Source organism: Pristiophorus japonicus, unplaced genomic scaffold, assembly GCF_044704955.1.
Source record: "Pristiophorus japonicus isolate sPriJap1 unplaced genomic scaffold, sPriJap1.hap1 HAP1_SCAFFOLD_154, whole genome shotgun sequence".
Classification (NCBI taxonomy): domain Eukaryota; kingdom Metazoa; phylum Chordata; class Chondrichthyes; family Pristiophoridae; genus Pristiophorus; species Pristiophorus japonicus.
This window is the reverse complement of record NW_027251217.1, coordinates 132,583-157,901: the sequence shown is the minus strand read 5'-3', so window position 1 is coordinate 157,901 and position 25,319 is coordinate 132,583. Positions and strand designations below refer to the sequence as shown.

Sequence of the window (25,319 nt, the reverse complement as noted above, 5' to 3'; positions counted from 1 at the left end):
CCGGGATAGAAGCTGCTGGTACAGGGTTCCTTCAGCCAGGGACAGAAGCTGCTGGTACAGGGTCCCTTCAGCCAGGGACAGAAGCTGCTGGTACAGGGTCCCTTCAGCCAGGGACAGAAGCGGCTGGTACAGGGTCCCTTCGGCCAGGGACAGAAGCTGCTGGTACAGGGTCCCTTCGGCCAGGGACAGAAGCTGCTGGTACAGGGTCCCTTCAGCCAGGGACAGAAGCTGCTGGTACAGGGTCCCTTCAGCCAGGGACAGAAGCTGCTGGTACAGGGTCCCTTCAGCCAGGGACAGAAGCGGCTGGTACAGGGTCCCTTCGGCCAGGGACAGAAGCTGCTGGTACAGGGTCCCTTCGGCCAGGGACAGAAGCGGCTGGTACAGGGTCCCTTCAGCCAGGGACAGAAGCTGCTGGTACGAGGTCCCTTCAGCCAGGGACAGAAGCGGCTGGTACAGGGTCCCTTCAGCCAGGGACAGAAGCTGCTGGTACAGGGTCCCTTCAGCCAGGGACAGAAGCTGCTGGTACAGGGTCCCTTCAGCCAGGGACAGAAGCGGCTGGTACAGGGTCCCTTCAGCCAGGGACAGAAGCGGCTGGTACGGGGTCCCTTCAGCCAGGGACAGAAGCTGCTGGTACGGGGTCCCTTCAGCCAGGGACAGAAGCTGCTGGTACAGGGTCCCTTCAGCCAGGGACAGAAGCGGCTGGTACAGGGTCCCTTCAGCCAGGGACAGAAGCTGCTGGTACGGGGTCCCTTCGGCCAGGGACAGAAGCTGTTGAGTGTACTCCCACGACATACAAGGTCTCCGTCGGCGCCCAGACCCCTCCAGATCACCTCGTGGCAAGTACAGCGTGGGCAATACACTACACGACACTACACGAGGGGCAATACAATGCCGATTTCGTCCCCTACGGGGCACAACAGACATTATCTTTGCAGCGCGCCAGTTGCAGGAAAAATGCAGGGAGCAGCGCCAGGCCTTATACATGGCCTTTTTCGATCTTACAGAGACCTTTGACACTGTCAACCGTGAGGGTCTACGGAGTGTCCTCCTCCGTTTCGAATGCCCACAAAAGTTTGTCAACATCCTTCACCTGCTTCACGATGACGTGCAGGGCCGTGATCCAAAGAGGTGACATGATAGGTCCAAGTCAGCATGGATTTGTGAAAGGGAAATCATGCTTGACAAATCTTCTGGAATTTTTTGAGGATGTTTCCAGTAGAGTGGACAAGGGAGAACCAGTTGATGTGGTATATTTGGACTTTCAGAAGGCTTTCGACAAGGTCCCACACAAGCGATTAATGTGCAAAGCTAAAGCACATGGGATTGGGGTAGTGTGCTGACGTGGATTGAGAACTGGTTGGCAGACAGGGAGCAAAGAGTAGGAGTAAATGGGTACTTTTCACAGTGGCAGGCAGTGACTAGTGGGGTACCGCAAGGTTCTGTGCTGTGGCCCCAGCTGTTTACATTGTACATTAATGATTTAGACGAGGGGATTAAATGTGGTATCTCCAAATTTGCAGATGACACTAAGTTTGGTGGCAGTGTAAACTGCGGGGAGGATGCAATGAGGCTGCAGAGTGATTTGGATAGGTTAGGTGAGTGGGCAAATGCATGGCAGATGAAGTATAATGTGGATAAATGTGAGGTTATCCACTTTGGTGGTAAAAACAGAGAGACAGACTATTATCTGAATGGTGACAGATTAGGAAAAGGGGAGGTGCAATGAGACCTGGGTGTCATGTGTTAGATCTCTTAATTTCCAATGAAATACGAACTCCGATGGTAGTTCCAACTTTTTAATCTCGGCAGAGAGCAACAAACTTCTTGGCTTCAAGCCAGGTCTTTGTTCTAACTGAGACACATGGTCAAAATGGCTGTATTTTATACTTGGATCAATTTACAGAAAAGAACTCACCTTCTTTGACCTTATTGGCTCAATTGAAAGTCTTTTAACGTTTTATTGGCTCGCTACCCAAGGTCCGAAAATGTCAAGTTGATTGATGAGTTAATGCAACATGCTGAGCAGCACGTAGCAGCCTTGACTTGGGGGTCTGTGAATTTTCACAGTCTGTCGAAATGAGCCTGTTTGAATACTCTATCATCAGTCATTGAAGGTTGGCATGCAGGTACAGCAGGTGGTTAAGAAAGCAAATGGCATGTTGGCCTTCATAGCGAGGGGATTTGAGTACAGGGGCAGGGAGGTGTTACTACAGTTGTACAGGGCCTTGGTGAGGCCACACCTGGAGTATTGTGTACAGTTTCGGTCTCCGAACTTGAGGAAGGACATTCTTGCTATTGAGGGAGTGCAGCGAAGGTTCACCAGACTGATTCCCGGGATGTTTGGACTGACATATCAAGAAAGACTGGATCAACTGGGCTTGTATTCACTGGAGTTCAGAAGAATGAGAGGGGATCTCATAGAAACATTTAAAATTCTGATGGGTTTAGACAGGTTAGATGCAGGAAGAATGTTCCCAATGTTGGGGAAGTCCAGAACCAGGGGTCACAGTCTAAGGATAAGGAGTCAGCCATTTAGGACAGAGATGAGGAGAAACTTCTTCACCCAGAGAGTGGTGAACCTGTGGAATTCTCTACCACAGAAAGTTGTTGAGGCCAATTCACTAAATATATTCAAAAAGGAGTTAGATGTAGTCCTTACTACTAGGGGGATCAAGGTCGAGAAAGCAGGAATGGGGTACTGAAGTTGCATGTTCAGCCATGAACTCATTGAATGGCGGTGCAGGCTCGAAGGGCCGAATGGCCTACTCCACCTATTTTCTATGTTTCTTACCAACGGATCCATCACAGACCCAATCCACGTCCAGACCGGGGTCAGACAGGGCTGTGTCATCGCTCCAACCCTCTTCTCCCATCTTCCTCGCTGCCATGCTCCACCTCACAATCAACAAGCTCCCCGCTGGAGTGGAACTAAACTACAGAACCAGTGGGAAGCTGTTTAACCTACGCCGCCTCCAGGCCAGGTCCAAGATCACCCCAACCTCTGTCGTTAAGCTGCAGTATGCGGACGACGCCTGCGTCTGTGCACATTCAGAGGCTGAACTCCAGCATATAGTCAATGTATTCACTGAGGCATATGAAAGCATGGGCCTTATGCTTATCGTCCGTAAAACAAAGGTCCTCCACCAGCCCTGCACTGCCCTCCAATCATCAAGATCCACGGCGCAGCCCTGGACCATTTCCCATATCTCGGGAGCCTCGAATCAACAAAGGCAGACATTGATGCGGAGATTCAACATCGCCTCCAGTGCGCCAGCGCAGCCTTCGGCCGTCTGAGGAAAAGAGTGTTTGAAGACCAGGTGCTCAAATCTACCACCAAGCTCATGGTCTACAGAGCTGTAGTAATACCCGCCCTCCTGTATGGATCTGAGACATGGACCATGTATAGAAGGCACCTCAAGTCGCTGGAGATATATCACCAACGATGTCTCCGCAAGATCCTGCAAATACCCTGGGAGGACAGGCGCACCAACATCAGTATCCTTGTCCAGGCTAACATCCCCAGTATTGAAGCACTGACCACACTCGATCAGCTTCGCTGGGCGGGCCACACAGTATGCATGCCAGATACGAGACTCCCTAAGCAAATGCTTTATGCAGAGCTCCTTCATGGTAAACGAGCCAAAGGAGGACAGCAGAAACGTTATAAGGACACCCTCAAAGCCTCACTGGTAAAGTGTGACATCACCACTGACACCTGGGAGACCCTGGTCGCAGACCGCCCGAGGTGGAGAAAGTGCATCTGGGAGGGCGTTCAGCTCTTCGTGTCTCAACGCAAAGAGCGTGAAGAGGACAAGCGCAGGCAGCGGAAGGAGCGTGCGGCAAGCCAGCCCCACCCACCACTTCCCTCGACGAATATCTGTCCCAGCTGTAACAGGGTCTGTGGCTCTCGTATCTGACTGTTCAGCCATCAAAGAACTCACTTTGGGAGTGGAAGCAAGTCCTCCTCGATTCCGAGGGACAGCCGATGATGATGATGATGATGATGATGTTGTGGTCCATTAACTGTGAGACAGGACTTAGTTTAGAACAAAACTCCGGGTGAAATCACACTGATAACATTTTGAGGAGGGTGAAATGTACTGTATTCCAGGATTAATGATGTGTTTTATGACAGGGCTAGAATATAAGGATGTCCCCGGGAGTTTTGTAATGTAGAATCAATAGTTACACAGTTAAGGAATAGGAAGGGAAACAGCACATTTTTGGAGTGTTTTTTCAGCTTACGCACAGTGGGGATGACCGAGGGAGAGGCTGCATTGTGAGCAAACTCTTGGAATCTGTATTTCGAGGTGGAATTCGGGAATAATTACAGATACAGGCGATGATCAGGGGAGGCTGGAACCCATGAGCTGAAGCTAATTCAAGTTTGACAAATGTGAACACTGTCTTTAAGGTGACTATATAGAACTTGTGTATATGTACGTTTTCAGAATGTGGCCTGCAGGAGTCTTCCTTTCATTTGAGAGGAAATGTTGCAGCCCGGATAGAAAGTCGATAATGTGTTTAATTTTCTCCGTTTGACTTCACAGATCCGAAATCTACAATCACTCAGCTCTTGACACAGTGCAACGATGACCAATTGTTGCAGTTGACGAAATTCTACCGGGACAGACTAGAACAGGCGATTGAAGAGGGTGTGGAGGGACTCGGTCTCTGGTTAACAGGCGAGGACCATTTCAGTGGACAAGAATATCACGTAAGTGGGAGGGACACAGAATGAGTTTAGTTCATTCCACCATCACCGAGCTGACAGAATGTGAGATAGGAACATAGTTACTCGATGAAAAAAATGCCAAGATCTACCGAGCTCGCCGTTTAGCATCCTGGTAGTCGCATGCTATAATGATCATGGAGTAGTTGACTGATCGATCTATAATCAGTGAGTCTACAACAGAGCCAGACATGAGGTGAGGAAAGCCCCAGTGGTGGAGAGCTTTGGGAACCATAGGTACAAGGTCATCTGTTTCTCACAACCATGCTGCACTTACCACATGTCATAACTCGAATTACTCATATACTGCAATTCAAAATGTGATTTTTAGAAATAAATCTAATTTGCCTTTTAATGAATCAACATTAACTGCTTCCACAGTCTCCCGAGGCAGCCCAATCCCCAGATTCACCACTCCCTCACTGAAATATTGTGTCCGCAGATTAGTTTTGAATTTACTCTCCTTCAAGCGCAGGCAGTGTCCTCTGTTTCTACTGTAGTGAACAAAGTGAAACAGCAATCAGATCACTTCTCAATCGTCTCTTTTCCAGTGTTAACATGCCCACTTTAGACAATAGCTCCTTTTAATCCAACCTGTCCACCCTCTCAATCATTCGAGCTGCTCTCTTCAATAGCTGCGATAACCTTTGTACGGACCTTCACACAGTACAAGTGCGGTCACAGCAATGGTTTATAAAGTGGGCGCATTATCTCCCTCTTTCATCTCAAAAATGTCTTGTTCAAGCAACCAAACTCCTGATTAGCTTTATTCACTGCCAGCGTGAATTGTTGAAATAAATGTTCGAAACATGGAATGTTCCAGAACATGAACCACAACAATAGGAATGAAATTGATAAAATTGCAAATATTGCGAATGGGATACAATGATGAGAAGTGTTGTAAATACACACCTTGTCCCATCAGTATCTGTACAAAGGACAGGGGAACTGTTCGGCTATTACTCGTGTGGACTAAAAACAAAGGTAAACGGTTTCAATGGTACTGGGAATAGGAGAGACCAGAGACAACAGACAGGAGTTTATGGGAAGGTCATAAGTTGAGTGACCAGGAAAGTATTTAATAGTAAATCGGGGAACTGCTGGATGTCAAAATAATCAATTATGGGTTTAGCAAAGATCCTTTAAAAAAACACAGGATCTCATATGGTGAAAATGTATCCGATCTAAACAGGGAAAACAACCCAAATAATCTGTTTTTGGAAAAACCACAACGTTCTGCCTTGAGGCTGTGCAAGTTTTAAGTAATCTATTCTGATTCGCCGGGTGTAATCCAAACTTTCTGCTCACTGCCCATTACTGTTAATATCTCACCCAGTCTAATCCCAACCTCCTGCTCACTGTCCATTACGGTTAATATCCCACCCAGTCTAATCCCAACCTCCTGCTCACTGTCCATTACCGTTAATATCCCACCCAGTCTAATCCCAACCTCCTGCTCACTGCCCATTACTGTTAATATCCCACCCAGTCTAATCCCAACCTCCTGCTCACTGCCCATTACTGTTACTATCCACCCAGTATAATCCCAACCTCCTGCTCACTGTCCATTACCGTTAATATCCCACCCAGTCTAATCCCAACCTCCTGCTCACTGTCCATTACTGTTAATATCCCACCCAGTCTAATCCCAACCTGCTCACTGCCCATTACTGTTAATATCCACCCAGTCTAATCCCAACCTCCTGTTCACTGTCCATTACTGTTAATATCCCACCCAGTCTAATCCCAACCTGCTCACTGCCCATTACCATTAATATCCCACGACCAGGGAGCTGGCCATCCTCGACTGGTTGATGTGTAATGAGAAGGGACTCATTCGCAATCTTGTTGTGCGAGGCCCTTTGGGGAAAAGTGACCATAATATGGTAGAATTCCTTATTAAGATGGAGAATGACAAAGTTAATTCGGAAACTGGGGTACTGAACTTAAGGAAAGGTAACTTCGATGGTATGAGGTGTGAATTGGCTAAAATAGACTGGCAGAGGATACTTAAAGGGTTGATGGTGGATAAGCAATGGCAAACATTTTAAGATCACATGGATGAACTTCAGCAATTGTACATCACTGTCTGGAGTAAAAATAAAACTGGGAAGGTGGCTCAACCATGGCGAACAAGGGAAATTAAGGATAGTGTTAAAACCAAGGAAGAGGCATATAAATTGGCATATAAATGCAGCAAACCTGAGGACTGGGAGAAATTTAGAATTCAACAGAGGAAGATTAAGGGTTTAATTAAGAAGGGGAAAATAGAGTACGAGAGGAAGCTTGCAGGGAACATAAAAACTGATTGCTAAAGCTTCTATAAATATGTGAAGAGAAAAAGATTAGTAAAGACAAACGTAGGTCCCTTGCAGTCGGATTCAGGTGAATTTATAATGGGGAACAAAGAAATGGCAGACCAATTGAACCAGTACTTCGGTTCTGTCTTCACAAAGGAAGATACAAATAACCTTCCGAATGTACTAGGGAACAGTGGGTCTCGTGAGAATGGTGAACTGAAAGATATCCTGATTAGGCGGGAAATTGTGTTAGGGAAATTGATGGGATTAAAGGCTGATAAATCCCCGGGTCCCGAAAGTCTGCATCCCAGAGTACTTGAGGAAGTGGCCCTAGAAATAGTGGATGCATTGGTGATCATTTTCCAACAATCTATCGACTCTGGATCAGTTCCTATGGACTGGAGGGTAACTAATGTAACGCCACTTTTTAAAAAGGGAGGGAGAGAGAAAGCGGGTAATTATAGATCGGTTAGCCTGACATCAGTAGTGGGGAAAATGTTGGAATCAATCATTAAGGATGAAATAGCAGCCCATTTGGAAAGCAGTGACAGGATCGGATCAAGTCAGCATGGATTTATGAAAGGGAAATCGTGCTTGACCAATCTTCTGGAAGTTTTTGAGGATGTAACAATAGAGTGGACAAGGGAGAACTAGTGGATGTGGTGTATTTGGACTTTCAAAAGGCTTTTGACAAGGTCCCGCACAAGAGATTGGTGTGCAAAATCAAAGCGCATGGTATTGGGGGTGATGTACTGAAGTGGATAGAGAAATGGCTGGCAGACAGGAAGCAGAGAATCGGACCAAACGGGTCCTTTTCAGAATGGCAGGCAGTTACGAGGGGGGTGCCACAGGACTCAGTATTGGGACCCCAGCTCTTTACAATATACATCAATGATTTGGATGAAGGAATAGAGTGTACTATCTCCAAGTTTGCAGATGACACTAAGCCTGGGTGGCGGTGTGAGCTGTGAGGAGGACGCTAAGAGGCTGCAGGGTGACTTGGACAGATTAGGTGAGTGGGCAAATACATGGCAGATGCAGTATAATGTGGATAAATGTGAGGTTATCCATTTTGGGGGCAGAAACACGAAGGCAGAATATTATCTGAATGGCGGCAGGCTAGAAAAAGGGGAGGTGCAATATTCCATCCAGTCTAATCCCAACCTGCTCACTGCCCGTTACCATTAATATCCTACCCAGTCTAATCCCAACCTCCTCCTCTTGACCTCGGTCACCTGCTCACTAATCTAATCCTAACTTTCTGGTCACTACCCATTTGCATTAATATTACACCTCGTCTAATCTCAACCTCGTAGTCACTACCCTTTACAGTTGATATCCAACCTGGTCTATCCCCAACCTCCTTCTCACAGCAGATACGCTCACCTTACACTTTCTGACAACAATCGAATTATCTATTACAACAATTTATCAATTTGGTTCTGCAACCGTTTCCAGGAATAAATTATGCATTTTAAAACCATGACAGAAATACAGTTATCCAACATCACCATTAATACTTCGAATTAGCCTCCATTTGTGGCCTCTGACTAAACAGTGAAAACAATCTAAAAATGTATTTAATCATAAGCTTTAAGAATCTTGAAGACTTCCATCAACTGCTCACTTAATCTTCTCAACTCTAATGCAATCCCATGCATAACAATGCCCCTCATCCCTGGTAACATCTCCGTGTATCTGCATAACATTTCTAAAGCGCATTTTATTTCCTTTGAACATAAGAAATATGAGCAAGAGTAGGTCACTTTGCCCCTCGAGCCTGCTCCGCCATTCAATAAGGTCATGGCTAATCCGATCCTGGCCTCAACTTCACTTCCCCGGCCGCTCCCCATAACCCATAACTCAGCATTCCGAAATCTGTCGATCTCCACCTTAAATATAATGACCCAGCCTCCACAACTCTCTGGGATAGAGAATTCCAAATATTCACGACCATCTGAGAGAAGAAAATCCTCCTCATCTCAGTTTTAAATGGGCGACCTCTTATTCTGAAACTGTACTCCTAGTTCTAGATTCCTCCACGAGGGGAAACATCCTCTCAGCATCTACACTTTTAGTGTCTTCTACCTTAAGACCGATACAAAATATTTGTTCAAAGTCACCGCCCTTTCTCTGTTTCCCATTATTGATTACCCAGTCTCATCCTCTCAGGGACCAACGTTTACTTTAGCTACACTCTTCCTGTTTGTATACCTGCAGAAGCTCTTACTGTCTGTCTTATATTTATTGCTGTTTTGCTCTCGTAAGCTGTCTTCTCTCACTTTATCATTTGTTATCATGGACTGTGCAAAACCACTCAAGTGGGTCAATTACCTGTCCCTCTGCTCTTGTTGATGAACAATGCATGCCAGGGTGACATTAGGAAATTGGGCTCGTCCACTCTGTAATTTCCTGGTCCTGTGCTATGGGTGTGGAAGGTCACTCCCGAGGGGTAGATCAGGAAAATGGTCTCATTCAGTCTGTAATTTCCTGCCCGGGAACATAACGGAATTGAATTCAGTCAGTCTGTAATTTTATATTAATTGTGCTCTCATATGGTGGCGCCCCGTCATCCAATGCTTTCAATTTCAAATTTCCATCCTCCAATTCAAATACATTCCTGGCATCGACCTTCCCTATTTCTATAAGCTCTTGCAGGCCGACAACCTCCCGTGCCAATATAATTCTCCCTTACTCTAAAACTGGCCTCACGCAACCCTTGGTTCACACCACCACTGGTGGTCAAGCATTTCGTTGTCTTGGGGTCCCACACTCCGGAATTCACTCCATTAAAACCCCCGCTTTTCCACCTCCCTCTCTTCAAAATTTACCTTTACTCAGGGTGTTGCTCACCTCTAATATCGTATCCTGCTTTACCTCGGGGCCCCAGTGTCTAATTCTGCCTCTGTGAAGTGAAGCTTTTCTGTATTAAAGTAATATATAAATGTAAGTTGTTGATGGAAGTCCTGGATACATGACTCCAGTTTTCGAGGTTCATGCCGGCAGCGAGAATGTAGAATAATGGGTGTCAGGCATTTCAATTACTGAAAGAGAAGTGATTGATGTTTGGACTTGTTATCGTGTTTATTAATGGTCAAGTTATGAGCATATTCAAGACTGAAGTCATTAGATTGTTGGTATTCTTAGAACAAAAGCACATGAGTGATAGATTGGCTGCTGTTTTATTTCTCAGTAAATCACAGTGTGACAAACAAGTGCATCATATTGTCAATCAGTAATCTGATGTTATGTTGTATATTGCAGGGCAGAGAAAACGACGACCATCAAAACTGCAGATTGTCAGTGATTCCTGATTCTCCAAGAACGATAGTTCTGATTTTCTGTTTTAGTTTCATCAAATTTCTTTGCTGTTAATGTCTGAATCAACAGGTTTACAGAATATACAGCCCCTGTCCAGAATGGATCAGTACCCAGCCCAGTGACTGCCTTATGTGCTCAAAACAACTGGGAGATCCCATCACTGAGCAGATTCTTTGCTTCTCATTCTCGGTATTTGTATTTCACTTCGCTCCTCAATCTATTCATTATTATCCTTTACAGAAAGTCACTGAGCTTGCCGAGAAGGGAAACCGGGCAGACAGTTCCAAACTGCTCCTAAATCTGGTGATGGAGAAAGGCTCTAAGGCCCAAAGGGTGATGTGGGAATCCTTTGTCAAAATGTGCCACAGGTTACCAAAGTTAAACAAAATACTGAAAGAAATACAGGAACACGGTACGGTAACATCACCCACTGAATTCAATTTCAGATTCAAACACTGCAGATTTTACTATAATATCTGATTTCATGACCGTTACTTGATTTAAACAGGTTCTGATCCACTTGTTTACATGAACATCGCACAAGGTTTATCCAAAGATCCAAGTCACCTGGAAGGTAAGTGATGAAATGCAGATTTCAAATTGTTTACTTCACTTCTGAGAATCCAAATATTTAACTGTTTTGAGGTTATTAGCATCTGGGAATCTGGATGTGAAAGATCAAGGGAAATAGGATTCAACGTTGCATAGATTTGGCATCGAAGCTCAACTATTGTAGATAGATTTGTTTCATATAAATATGCGAACTTGCAATCGTTCACTGAATCCAGTTGCTTATCAGTCTCACTTGGACACCTTATACACATCTGGCAGGATCGTGATGCTACGTGAAAACCCCCACAGACCGAGAAAGATCCAGATACACTGAAACCCCATACACACCTGGCAGGGTCCTGATACACTGAAACCCCATACACACCTGGCAGGGTCCTGATACACTGAAACCCCATACACACCCGGCAGGGTCCCGATACACTGAAACCCCATACACACCTGACAGGATCCTGATACACTGTGAAACCCCATACACACCTGACAGGATCCTGATACACTGAAACCCCATACACACCTGGCAGGATCCTGATACACTGTGAAACCCCATACACACCTGGCAGGATCCTGATACACTGAAACCCCATACATACCTGGCAGGATCCTGATACACTGAAACCCCATACACACCTGGCAGGATCCTGATACACTGAAACCCCATACACACCTGGCAGGATCCTGATACGCTGAAACCCCATACACACCTGGCAGGATCCTGATACACTGTGAAACCCCATACACACCTGGCAGGATCCTGATACACTGAAACCCCATACACACCTGACCGGGTCCTGATGCACTGAAATCCTATACACACCTGACAGGATCGTGATATAGAGGCAAAGGAACATTGACAGCTGTTCCCCAAAATTTGACTGGATTTCGGGTGAAGAGATGCTGTCATCAGGCATCTGTTCCAGCATGGCGCCCTCTACAGCGGATTTGTGACATCTGTGGAGAGAACTGAGGCTCTTCAACCAATCAGATTGAAGAATCCTCAGAGTCTCGCAGAGTCCAAACCAGGAAGTATAATTTCTATTTTAATGTCTTCACATTTATTTCTCCTTAATGACTGAAACAAGACCTGCGATCGATAGCTTTTTGGTCGACAATGATATGAAGGAATATGGAGCCAAGGCAGGTAGAGAAAACAAAGGAAAGATTGAGGACTACAGATAGGATTAAAGGACAAAGGTTAAAAAATACAAACAGAAAAAGTTGAAACAATATATATATATTTAAAATCTGCAACATTAGTTTTCTTCTGATAGAATGTGACTTCAAAATATCATGTAGTCCTGAGTGCACTAGTGCTATCTTTTACATCCGACTAGTGCAGAGGTAGTGGGTAAGTATTGCAAGTTCACGCCATTACAGTGATTTCAATTTCGAGTCTCTCGGTGAGAACAGCAGCAGCAGACCTTGTGGAGAAGCATCCTCTGGTTTTCCACGTTTAACTGCGCGTGTGTGGACACCAGGCGTTGCTGATAGACTCGCCGTAATTATTGCAGCAAACTCCAGGACATTGGGCTGGAAATTGGGGTCGGAGGTTTCCCGCTGGGGGATATCTCCGACCGCAAACATTTCACCAAAGTACCTGGTGATCCCGGAGGTTCGGAGACCTGCGATCCTGGGGCTCCATGTGAAGACCTTCATAGAGGCTCACACATCCCAGAAGTGTACAGGTTTCGTATACATCATTGAGATAATGTGGGCCGGCCCAACCTATCAGAGTAGTGGAATCCCCATTCATACTTATAGTAACTCCCGATGTCCGGAACCACCATAAGCATGACTGGGAATACCCTCAAAAACACACACACACTGAAAATAACTTTCAAAAACATCACATATTTCAAATTAATATAAATAGAATTTAATTAGTTATTTAAAACAAACATCCTTTTTAAATTTACATGTTTTAAAATGTCTAAAAATAAACTTACCTTTTATATAAAAGGATTTTTAATGTTGAAATTACTTTAATGTATTTTTCTGTACTTTAAGTGCGACAATTTTCATTGCTTCCCGCCCGGTATCTCGGCGGTATCGGCTGCTTTGGGCGAGAACCGGGTCGGTGAAAAATTCCCCAGCTGTGTTCCCCGACAGTTTCAAAGTCCCGCTGGGGAACAGACCACCGTCGTACACCGTCCACAGATCGCCCTGGCGCAATATTTGGCTCAGCGGTGACCCGTAGGTAAGTTGGGGAAAATCACCCACGAGCATCAGCAAAGCTGGGCAATAGGTAAGTAACCCTGCAAAAAAAGGTAAGTAAATGGGTTTTTACTCATTGTTTTAACATTTTCTTGCAGTGATGTAAGTGAAAATGGTCCTGAGAATGTTTTTCTCATTTTTCATTTTCAGCAAAGAATGACTAAGAAAGCAATAAAGAAAGGAAAGATAGATTACCAAAGTAAATTTGCGCAAAACATAAAAACAGATAGTAAATGCTTTTACCAATATACAAAACGGAAAAGAGTGACTAAAGTAAATGTTGGTCCCTTAGAAGATGAGAAGGGGGATTTAATAATGGGAAATGTGGAAATGGCTGAGACCTTAAACAATTATTTTGCTTCGGTCTTCACAGTGGAAGACACAAAAACCATGCCAAAAATTGCTGGTCATGGGAATGTGGGAAGGGAGGACCTTGGGATAATCACTATCACTAGGTGGGTAGTGCTGGACAGGCTAATGGGACTCAAGGTAGACAAGTCCCCTGGTCCTGATGAAATGCATCCCAGGGTATTAAAAGAGATGGCAGAAGTTATAGCAGATGCATTCGTTATCATCTACCAAAATTCTCTGGACTCTGGGGAGGTACCAGCGGATTGGAAAGCAGCTAATGTAACGCCTCTTTAAAAAAGGGGGCAGACAAAAGGCAGATAACTATAGGCCGGTTAGTTTAACATCTGTAGTGGGGAAAATGCTTGAGGCTATCATTAAGGAAGAAATAGCGGGACATCTAGATAGGAATAGTGCAATCAAGCAGATGCAGCATGGATTCATGAAGGGGAAATCATGTTTAACTAATTTACTGGAATTCTTTGAGGATATAACGAGAATGGTGGATAGAGGTGTACCGATGGATGTGGTGTATTTAGATTTCCAAAAGGCATTCGATAAGGTGCCCCACAAAAGGTTACTGCAGAAGATAAAGGTATGCAGAGTCAGAGGAAATGTATTAGCATGGATAGAGAATTGGCTGGCGAACAGAAAGCAGAGAGTCGGGATAAATGGGTCCTTTTCGGGTTGGAAATCGGTGGTTAGTGGTGTGCCACAGGGATCGGTGCTGGGACCACAACTGTTTACAATATACATAGATGACCTGGAAGAGGGGACGAGAGAGTGTAGTGTAACAAAATTTGCAGATGACACAAAGATTAGTGGGAAAGCGGGTTGTGTAGAGGACACAGAGAGGCTGCAAAGAGATTTAGATAGGTTAAGCGAATGGGCTAAGGTTTGGCAGATGGAATACAATGTCGGAAAATTGAGGTCATCCACCTGGGGTGGGGGGGGAAACAGTAAAAGGGAATATTATTTGAATGGGGAGAAATTACAACATGCTGTGGTGCAGAGGGACCTGGGGGTCCTTGTGCATGAATCCCAAAAAGTTAGTTTGCAGGAGCAGCAGGTAATCAGGAAGGCGAATGGAATGTTGGCCTTCATTGCGAGAGGGATGGAGTACAAAAGCAGGGAGGTCCTGCTGCAACTGTACAGGGTATTGGTGAGGCCGCACCTGGAGTACTGCGTGCAGTTTTGGTCACCTTACTTAAGGAAGGATATACTAGCTTTGGAGGGGGTACAGAGACGATTCACTAGGCTGATTCCGGAGACGAGGGGGTTACCTTATGATGATAGATTGAGTAGACTGGGTCTTTACTTGTTGGAGTTCAGCAGGATGAGGGGTGATCTTATAGAAACATTCAAAATAATGAAAGGGATAGACAAGATAGAGGCAGAGAGGTTGTTATGTTATGTTTTTTGAAAATATTTTTTGTGGTTTTCTTCCCCTAAGCGCAACCCGCAGCCTCAGTGTAATCTTTTTGTAATTTTAGTAATTATCGCCCATTTTTTTTAAAAGAAACGTCCAATCGGTCAAACATTCCATTTTTTTGCCAAGAATCGGGTATAAGGCCCATTTTTTTCGCAGGGTGGATTTTTCTCTTTTGGGGGGAATTTTTTGCTGGCGATAATTTGGGAATCTTAGCGGTATTTTGGGCAGCAATCGGGCGCTGGCGGATTGTTTGGAAATTCTAGCCCTTACGCCTGCTTTTATTAGACGGACGTATTTGAAGGACATTTTCTGGGCAAGAGTTGGGTAAATAGCCCAACTCTCCACCCACAGAGGCCCTTTAGTTTCGGATGCGGTGGATCTGTCGAGAATTTTTGACAGATCACAAATTCCCGGGTTTAGGAGCACGCACTTCACATACCGAAACCCGGAATTTGTGGGGACCACACGGGCGCATGCTCACCTCGTACGTGCCTGTGGGGAACACAAATTCTGGCCCATTATAATCAGAGAATGGTGAGGGACAGGACAAGGCTATTTGGCCCAAATAAGTCTGTTCCTGTCACAGAGATGAACCACCTGCCCCTCCTCTCAGTGTATCCACACAAACACATTCAATTGTCTCTAGAGCCCACTTGCAGTGCCCCTTATGTGTCCTTCCCGAGTAAATGATCTCGGGCTCTATTAACCTTCGGGTGAAAAAATTCCCCTGATTCCCTGTCTTATCTCCCAAATTCATTTTTATTCTTGTAATTATTTTGGGAATAATGGGACTCTTTTCTGCACTAATGTGAATTTCATCAATATACTCCAAACAGAATTCTCTTGCCTAAACAAAATACTTCAAACCCCCTTCCCCCTTCACCCTTCCGTCAACCTAAACTCGGGCTGGATTTTCGGTCGCCTAACGCCTCAGGTAGTGGCCAGAGGGGTGTTAATGGGAGCAGAGTGGAAGAGGTTACTGATCTGGAGTGCAGCGTTTAGTGTCCCCACCGAAAATTCATTCCAGGCTCACCGGGGACACAAACCAGCAGTGCCTGGCTGCTGACGGTCACTCTGACCATGACGTATTCCTGGTGCAATGTCCACACTTGCATCCCGGTCAGAAAACGTCTGGAAAAACAGTCGGTACAGGCTTGCAGAGTCGTTAACTGGTGGTGACTTTAAACGGATGAAGAAACGCTTCCCTGGGAGGTCACATTCAGTGCAACGTTTACTCACAGCACAGTGGTGAGCCTCCGAGTATGCAGCGGCACATAGACATACCAGTTCAGCTTGACACAAACTTCTTGTGAAATTTTAATGGAACCATTACTTGTTCACCTGGTTTTCACTCTACATGTTCTAACAAGGCATCGGGAACAGAGAAGGACTGTTGGGCATGTTAGCGGCCGAAGGAGGAGAGCCCCTAGATGTCGGAGCAGGCGGCCTTTACCTCCACGGCTTCACCGACAGACAACGCTCATACACTGCTCCTCAGAGAGGTGCAGGTATCAGAACGATGCACTTCCGAAAGGAGGTTGTTAGAGAGATATGCAATCTCCTGCAGGAAGACCTGCAGCCTCACATCGGCACCAGGACTGTGCTGTCCGTCTCACTGAAGGTCATGGTGGGACTCGCGTTCTATGCGTCTGGCTCCTTCCAAGCTGCATCAGGGGACATATGCAGCGTCTCACAATGTGCAGCACATCACTCCATCCGCGATGTCATACACTCACTCTACACATGCAGAATGAATTTAATTACCTTCCCAACGAACAGGGAGAAACAGGATGAGCACACATGTGGGTTTGTCAGGATAGCGGGCTTCCCGAGGGTGTGGCTGTGTAGGTGCTGATGTGCCACGTGTGTACAGTCGGGTATCTGTGAGTAATAAGGCGGTGTGTATATTTGCATTTCATGCTGCGTGGCATCGCACAGTGGGTCGGGAGCACAAGCAACTACCAGTCAGTCTGAGGTTTAGACCTGTGACCGCATCTGAAGAGTTGAAAGATGCTGCTCAGTGGGCTCAGGATGTAAGGAGCTAGAAGGTGAGAGAGGCTTGGATGGGCAGGGCATATCTGGTGAAGTGCAGGAGAGGTATCGGGCTGGCTTCAGCAAGGGGAAGCCTGGCCTGGTAGACATATAGAAGGGGTAGGCACTGCAAAGTCTTTGCATTGTGTGAGACAGTGAGGTTCACATGAAGGCATTGGAAGGTGAATGGAAGGGTACTCATCCTGACGACCCAAGTCAGGTCGTTGAATTCATCACCACATTGAGTTGCTGTTATGGCACCATGTTCCGGGCTGAAATGTGGTGTGCCGTCTCCCTCCACAGCCTCTCCAGAACCATAGGCGGATGTGTTCATCCTCCTCCCGGCTGGCCGGGACTCCAGCGACTCTCCACTGCCTCCAGCAAGAGCGGTGGGCGAGAAGCGGGCACTTAGCTGGCGTCCTCCTTCCTCCTCCATGTTGGCGCTATGAAGACAGTGTGGAGCTGGAGCTGCTCATACTCTAACTTACCTTGCCGTGCCTTTAATACTCGGCTGTTCCCGGGATCTGAATCAAAGTTCGGCGCATGCGCAATGGGTTTGCTAATTTACCAACCAAAACTTTCGTATGGCCACCCCCGAGCTCTGGTGTGCAACGGCCTCTGTCTGTTCGTCGTCCAATTCTGACGATTTTTGGGGTAAAGGCGCAAACTTTTTCAAGGCAATAAAATTACCACTCCGCCTGGGTAACCACCCCAAATAAGACGTGACTGAATTTCACCCCCAATACCTTAAATCATCTTTCTGATTGTCCTCTGTACCTTCAGAATGGCAGTGACCTTCACCTGTGGTCAGGTGACTATAGCAGTGCAGGTAATACCCCAGATAATCTCCCCACGTCCTGAAACAACAACGATTTAACTGCTGTCTATTCACAGTCTGCCCCTTTCTCAGTGTATACAATAGCCCAGCTAATCTATCCAAGACCTAATACAATGACAGTGGAACTTCCTTCAGGGGAGTTACTTCCAAAGCTCAGGGTATTGATAACTGAGGGCAGAGCACCAATGTCGGAGTGCAGCACATCGGGTGTGAGACCAGAATTGGAGGAGCACATAGATCTCGAAGGATTGTAGGCTGAAGGAGATTCAGAGATGGGGAGGGTGTGATGCAATGGAGGATTCTGAATACAAGAATGAGGCTATTTAAATCGATACGATGCCTGAACAGAAGCCAATGTAGGTCAGCGAGCACAGGGGTAATTGATGCAAGTTCAGATATGGGCAGCAGAGGTTTAGTTAAGCTCGTTAATGCAGCGTGTAAGGTGGGAGGCCGGCCAGGAGGGAATCGGAATAGTCGAGTCTGAGATAACAAAGGGCATGGATGATTTCAGCAGCAGATGAGCTGAGGCAGAGGCAGAGGCAGAGACGGATTATATTGTGGAAGTAGGCAGACTTCGTGATGGAGTGAATATGGGGTCGGAAGCTCTAATAATGGCCAAATGGAATACTGAGGAGAACTTCTGTCCATTCACAGTCTGTCCCACTCACAGATTGCACCATAACCCAGATAACCTGCCAGGGTCTGATACAGTAACAGGGGACTCCTGAACATTCAGTCTGTCCCACTCACAGATTGCACCATAACCCAGATAACCTGCCAGGGTCTGATACAGTAACAGGGGACTCCTGAACATTCAGTCTGTCCCTATCCCACTGATATCCAAAGCTCTATTTTGCAGTAAATACTAGAATCAAGTGAGGATTTCACACATTTCTCGCTTGTTTATTTTCAGTAACTGAGTTTTAATTGCGACATGCACCTTTTATTGTAACCGTGAATTCAATCTTAGCAATATTTTACTGAAGAGTGAAATGGTACTGAGAAGTTACTTTTATGTCAATACAACTAACATTGAGAACCACTTTCTGTCTGTTCTAATTGAAGATGCTCAACAGAAACACAAGGAAACACTCCGGGTACAAACTGAAACACTGAGAGTGAACACTATCCTAATAAGGGAGAAGGTTAAGGTTTTCCAGCTGGTTGATCGATACACTGAGCTAACGGTCATTTCTACTGTTCGAGATCGGAGACTTGTAGAACATGAACTGCTGGCAAGAGGCCGAGACCATGAAGAGTGGACAAAGAAACATCTCCGGGGAGAACTGGAGAAAATCCGAACTGATCAACTGTTCCACAGCAGTTTTTCCCAGAGAAAATCAGAATCCGGGAGTTCAGCGGCAGTGAGTGGAGTCGCGGGGATTGGAAAAACAACACTGGTACAAAAGATTGTTCATGAATGGGCCACGGGGAAAATATACCCCCACTTTCTATTTGTTTTCAGTTTTAAATTCCGGGATTTGAACGACATTAACGGTAGAATAAACCTGAGGAATCTGATACTGGATCAGTATCCTTACTTTGGGAATATTCTGAGAGAACTCTGGAAGAACCCAGAGGGATTGCTGTTTATATTCGATGGTTTGGATGAATTCAAGGACAGCATCGATTTTGCTGACAATCGGAGAAATACAGAACCTCAGCACAGGTGCACAGATCCCGAAGACCGGTGTGAAGTGTCTGACATTGTGTACAGTTTAATACAGCACAAGCTGCTCCCAGGATGTTCAGTGCTAGTGACCAGCCGCCCCACTGCATTACATTTATTGGAAAAGGCTGAGATCAGTATCTCTGCTGAAATCCTGGGATTTGTTGGTGAAGAACGGAAGGAATATTTCAACAAGTTTTTTGAAGATCAGACGGTGGCAGCAGCTGTTATTAAACACGTGGAGGGGAACGAGATCCTGTACACCATGTGCTTCAACCCTTCCTACTGCTGGATCCTCGGTCTGGCACTGGGTCCCTTCTTTACACAAAGTGACAGGAGACATCAGCGAGTTCCCAAGACCATCACCCAACTGTATTCCTACTATATCTACAACATTCTGAAAAACCACAGCCGAGAGATTGAAAGCCCCCGTGATGTGTTACTGAAGCTCGGTGAGATGGCCTTCACAGGAGTCTCCGAGAAGAAGATTGTGTTTAGAAATGGAGATTTGATCAAATACAATCTGCAACCTTCCCAGTTCCTGTCTGGGTTCATGATGGAACTTTTGGAGGGAGATGATTCTGCCCAGAGCGTGGTGTACACATTCCCACACCTCACCATCCAAGAGTTTGTAGCCGCTCTCGCCCAATTCCTGACTCCCGATTCCGGAGACATCCGGAAACTGCTCAGTGAATCCCGCAGCAAGCAAGATGGGCGATTTGAGATATTTCTCCGTTTTGCTGCTGGTCTCTCCTCCCCACACTCCGCTCGGCCCCTGGAGGAGTTTCTGGGTCCATTTCTACATCGATCCACCTGTCGAGTGATTGACTGGGTGAAGGAGAAGGTTGAAGGACAGATTGGGAACACAGAGACTGAAGCTGGTAAACGGAACCTCCTGAACACATTCCACTACCTGTTTGAGTCTCAGAATACAGCACTGGCTCAGCTCACAGTGGGATCTGTGGAAACACTTACATTTAGTAGATTGACATTGACCCCGATTGACTGTGCGGTCCTGTCTCATGTCATTGGGCTCTGTGATACAATACAATGCCTCGATCTGCGGAAGTGCAACATTCAGTGTGAAGGACTCCAGCGGCTGGGATCCGTACTCCACAAATACCGGGTGTTGAGGTAACTCTTTATTTGTCTCTAACTGTTGGGTGAATTGTAGAACAGTCACGGTTTGTGTTGTTGCTCCGTAATAAAGGGAAACAAACAGTTCAGTTAAACCAGAGAGAAGCAGATTCAACACAAGTATGACCAATAATAAGGGGATAGGTTAGTAAACATAGAAACATAGAAAATAGGTGCAGGAGTAGGTCATTCGGCCCTTCGAGCCTGCACCACCATTCAATAAGATCATGGCTGATCATTCCTTCAGTACCCCTTTCCTGCTTTCTCTCCATACGCCTATGTAATTCCCGAAGGGCTGGAGAATCTAGAACGGATCCTTGTGAACAAATAGGGATTTTACAGTCTTTATCACATCAACAAATGCAGCTCACTGAAAACATAATTACATTAGGCCCGAAATTTGCGGTCGGTGACTTACTGCGGGCCGATACCTCCGACCGAAAAATAAATGCGAAAGTACCTGATGGTCCCGGAGGGACGTAGACTTGAGGTCTGAGGCCTTGATGGGCTGCCCAGTGAATGGACTCACACATCCCAGGAACGTAAACGCAACCTGGGATCACGTGGCCTGGACCACCAATGATCATGGAATATTCTCATTGATTATATTGGGAGTTCTGTTTGTACAAGCTCCCAGTACGATCACTGAAAATACTCCCCAGAACACAGAAGCTGCTCACATATTTAAAATGAATTGAATTATTATTAAAAGGTTCAGAAAAAGATTTGATTTTCTTTTAATGTTTCAATAGGGTTAAAAATACCTGAATACACAGTGTTTAATATAAAAACTAGTGATAAATGTAATTGTTCTATGTTTTAAAACTCTTACACAGATAAAAGTAGACTCTACACCTGCCTTTTCCAGGCATAAGAGTTTGAAGGACATTCTCTGGGCAGGAGTTGGACAAATATCCCGATCTCTGCGCGCCAATGTCCTTCTCCTGGCGACACATTGACAAATTGCAAATTCAGGTTCTCGCACATGTGTACTGCTTGACGAGAACCTGCATTTGCAGGACCTCTGAGTACGTGCGCACATCGTATGTACCCAGAGAGTCCGCAGTTTACCGCACAAAATCATATTTAATAAGCTGGACAGTGGAATGTAAATATACAATATAAACCGGCAGTAAAGGTAGAATTCACTTAAAATATTTTCCACATCCACCATTTCAACTGGGAACAGGACTGAAACCAGAGTTTAAACCTCAAACAGTTAGATATTTTCCCCAATAATGTAGAGTGTATCTTGTTGATGGGGAAGTTTCCTGGATTGGGAATATTGGGGAATCGGGAATTCTTTCAGCTGTAAGTGTTTAGAATTATTTACAGTCCTGAACATTAAGACAAGAATGATCTTCAGGATCTTCAATCTGCCTGTAAAAAGGTTCCAATCTAGTGTGGTGTGGGGTATTATCCCCAGGGTACAGACACACACCGGCCAATCTAGTGTGGTGTGGGGTATTATCCCCAGGTACAGACACACACCGGCCAATCTAGTGTGGTGTGGTGTGGGGTATTATCCCCGGGGTACAGACACACACTGACCAATCTAGTGTGGTGTGGGGTATTATCCCCGGGGTACACACACACATCGGCCAATCTAGTGTGGTGTGGGGTATTATCCCCGGGGTACAGACACACACTGACCAGCGGTAGGGTCTCGCACACAGCAGGCGGCTCCTGGGTAAACCGGGGGCAGTGAACCCGGGAACGTCCCATAATCCACCCCCCGTGTGTGAGGCCCCGCTCGGGGAGGGAACTTCCGAAAATTCCCCCAAAACTGTCAGGCCAGTTACACCTGGAATACATGTAGAGCCCGTTTAATGGGGAATACAGTGAGAGACTGCCGTCCCCTATAAACTAGGAGTACAGGGAGATTTAAACCATGTAACGGGACAGAATGAACTCTCCTTGTTACGTGAAATCCTGGGGGATTTTACAGCAGCAGTTGGCGCCGTTTCACAATATAACTCCCCCTGAGATATTATACCGATAAATATAAAGTACAGGGAATCGCCGCTTTATCTTTTGATTCGAGGAAAATTGTCCCATTCCTCTAATACCCGGGATTTAAGAGCTGTACAAATGGGACAAGTTTCCCCAAACATGAGGGGTCCGATCACTGAGCTCCAGGAGGGTAATTCTGATCATCGCGGAATGAGATCGGACAGAGGGACATTTACAGGCTTCACACAGACAGCACTTTATTTAATAAATACATTTACTGACAGTCCCTGAATATATGGGGAGTTGGACAGAGTGAGATTAAATATTGGGGGAATATTGCGGGGGTCAGTGGGTGCGATCGGTGGCGGGTCAGGTGGGAAATTATTTATTTGACACTGGGTCGGGACCCCGCTGTTAACCCGCTCCACACAACTTTCCCAAATGTCAGGTCTGTCAGCACTGAGCAGACCCGACACACAGCAGCGGGGGAGGCAATTCAGGTCATTATCACCTTGTTAACGATTAACAACTCATTTCAGTCCATCCTCAGAGTTTACCAGGTCACACACGGGGTCCACGCTGCTCGGGGATCACGTCGGGTAACCAGGGCAGGAGTTGAATGGCCATGGAATCATCTCATTACTTGAAAGCTGGAAATGTGCTATAAAATCTCCATTGTCACAGCTGTTCACTTTCCAAGCTCAGAAGCTGTTGCTTGCTGTGTTTGAAAGACAGGTGAGCTTTATGCAGGTTGCAAATGTTTGGAGAAAGCTCTCTATCCAGTGTCCCCTCTCTCACCATTGACAGATCGCTTCTGTTATCCCAAGTTCACCTGCCATCTATTACATCAGAATGGGTACGGTTTATACTGTCTCCCCTTGGTCCTCAGATTCTGACCATGATCAGCTCCCACACCAGCAGCACCAACAACACACCGACCTTCTCTGCAATTACCTGATGCTGCACAGGACACAGGGTATCAGCACCCGCCCACATTTCTGCCCGGGAGGTCAGGGATGGTCTCACCACGGTCAGATGTACTTCATTTGATGTTGTACACCCTGGCTGTCACACGATGCACCAGGTTAGCACCACCCCTCACCAACAACATAAAGCACCCGACAATGCCTAAACCATTCCTTTCACACTCATCAACATTGCGGGGGTTCCATTATGTCTCACCATTCATTGCAACTCACTCAGCCACTTCCAAAGGTGCACACAGGTCTGCCCAAGCACGGAAAGTATTGACAAAAAAGATTTCAATGTTTGCCAGTGTATTAACAGAAACTTCAGGTAAACATCGGCTAAAAGACCCAAGTGCTTACCGTTGTGTGTTGTTAGTTGGTGTGATTGGAGAAGGATGAGGGTGAGTGTAAGGGGTGGCGAGTGAGATGGGGATGTGATAATGTAGATAGAGAGGGATGGGTGGAGGTACAAGGTAAGTTGGTGTGAGTAAGGATGTGCAGGAGTAGGGTAGGGAAGGCAGAGTGATGGGGATGTGATGAGTGGCACAGCAGGATGGGCTTGTATCCGAGGGTCTTGAGAAGTAACAGCAGGGATTGTGGGTGCATTGGTTGTAATTTATCAAAATTCCCTGGATTCTGGGGAGGTCCCAGCAGATTGGAAAACTGCAAATGTAACGCCCCTATTTAAACAAGGAGGCAGACAAAAAGCAGGAAACTATAGACCAGTTAGCCGAACATCTGTGGTTGGGAAAATGTTGGAGTCCATTATTAAAGAAGCAATACCAGGACATTTGGAAAAGCAAAATTCAGTCAGGCACAGTCAGCATGGATTGATGAAGGGGAAGTCATGTTTGACAAATTTGCTGGAATTCTTTGAAAATGTAATCAGGGTGGATAAAGGGAACCAGTGGATATGATGTACTTGGATTTGCAGAAGGTATTTGACAAGGTGCCACATAAAAGGTTACTGCACAAGATAAAAGTTCACGGGGTTGGGGGTAATATATTGGCATAGATAGAGGATTGGCTAACTAACAGAGAACAGAGAGTCGGGATAAATGGTTCATTCTCTGGTTGGTAATCAGTAAGTACTGGTGTGCCGCAGGGATCAGTGCTGGGACCCCAACTATTTACAATCTATATTAACGACTTGAAAGAAGGGACCGAGTGTAACGTAACCAAGTTTGCTGACGATTAAAGATGGGAGGAAAAGCAATGTGTGAGGAGGACACAAAAATCTGCAAAAGGACATCGACAGTCTAAGTGAGTGGGCAAAAATTTGGCAGATGGAGTATAATGTTGGAAAGTGTGAGGTCATGCATTTTGGCAGAAAAAAAGACAAAGAGCAAGTTATTATTTCAATGGAGGAAGATTGCAAAGTGCCGCAGTACAGTGGGACCTGGGGGTACTTGTGCATGACACACAACAGGATAGTGTGCAGGTACAGCAAGTGATCAGGAAGGCCAATGGTATCTTGGCCTTTGCAAAGGGGATGGAGTATAAAAGCAGGGAAGACTTGCTACAGCGATATAAGGTATTGGTAAGGCCACACCTGGAGTACTGCGTGCAGTTTTTGTTTCCATATTTACGAAAGGATATACTTGCTTTGGAGGCAGTTCAGAGAAGGTTCACTCGGTTGATTCCGGGGATGAGAGGGTTGACTTATGAGGAAGTTGACTTATGAGGAAAGGTTGAATAGGTTGGGCCTCTACTCATTGGAATTCAGAAGAATGTGAAGTGATCTGGTTGAAATGTATAAGATTATGAAGGGGCTTGATAAGGTGGATGTAGAGAGGATGTTTCTAC

General features: G+C 45.9%; 2 protein-coding genes across 10 annotated transcripts in view; one reads left to right on the top strand and one right to left on the bottom strand.

The window, feature by feature from the left end:
• The window catches only part of LOC139242937 (uncharacterized), a 596,540-nt gene that overhangs the window by 455,326 nt on the left and 115,895 nt on the right, over positions 1–25,319 (bottom strand). For all 8 annotated transcript variants that reach the window (XR_011589402.1, XR_011589400.1, XR_011589399.1 and 5 more), the window contains exon 5: positions 9,367–9,522. Coding sequence is in view for 2 of the 8 variants with exons in the window: in XM_070870590.1 (XP_070726691.1) it covers positions 9,367–9,522 (156 nt within the window). In the remaining 6 variants the exon portion in view is untranslated. The remainder of the gene's footprint in view (positions 1–9,366; positions 9,523–25,319) is intronic.
• LOC139242935 (NACHT, LRR and PYD domains-containing protein 12-like) overlaps positions 1–25,319 on the top strand; it is a 53,019-nt gene that overhangs the window by 21,555 nt on the left and 6,145 nt on the right. For both annotated transcript variants that reach the window (XM_070870588.1, XM_070870587.1), the window contains 4 exons: positions 4,551–4,717; positions 10,594–10,765; positions 10,862–10,927; positions 18,852–20,589. In XM_070870588.1, the coding sequence (XP_070726689.1) occupies positions 4,551–4,717; positions 10,594–10,765; positions 10,862–10,927; positions 18,852–20,589 (2,143 nt within the window). The remainder of the gene's footprint in view (positions 1–4,550; positions 4,718–10,593; positions 10,766–10,861; positions 10,928–18,851; positions 20,590–25,319) is intronic.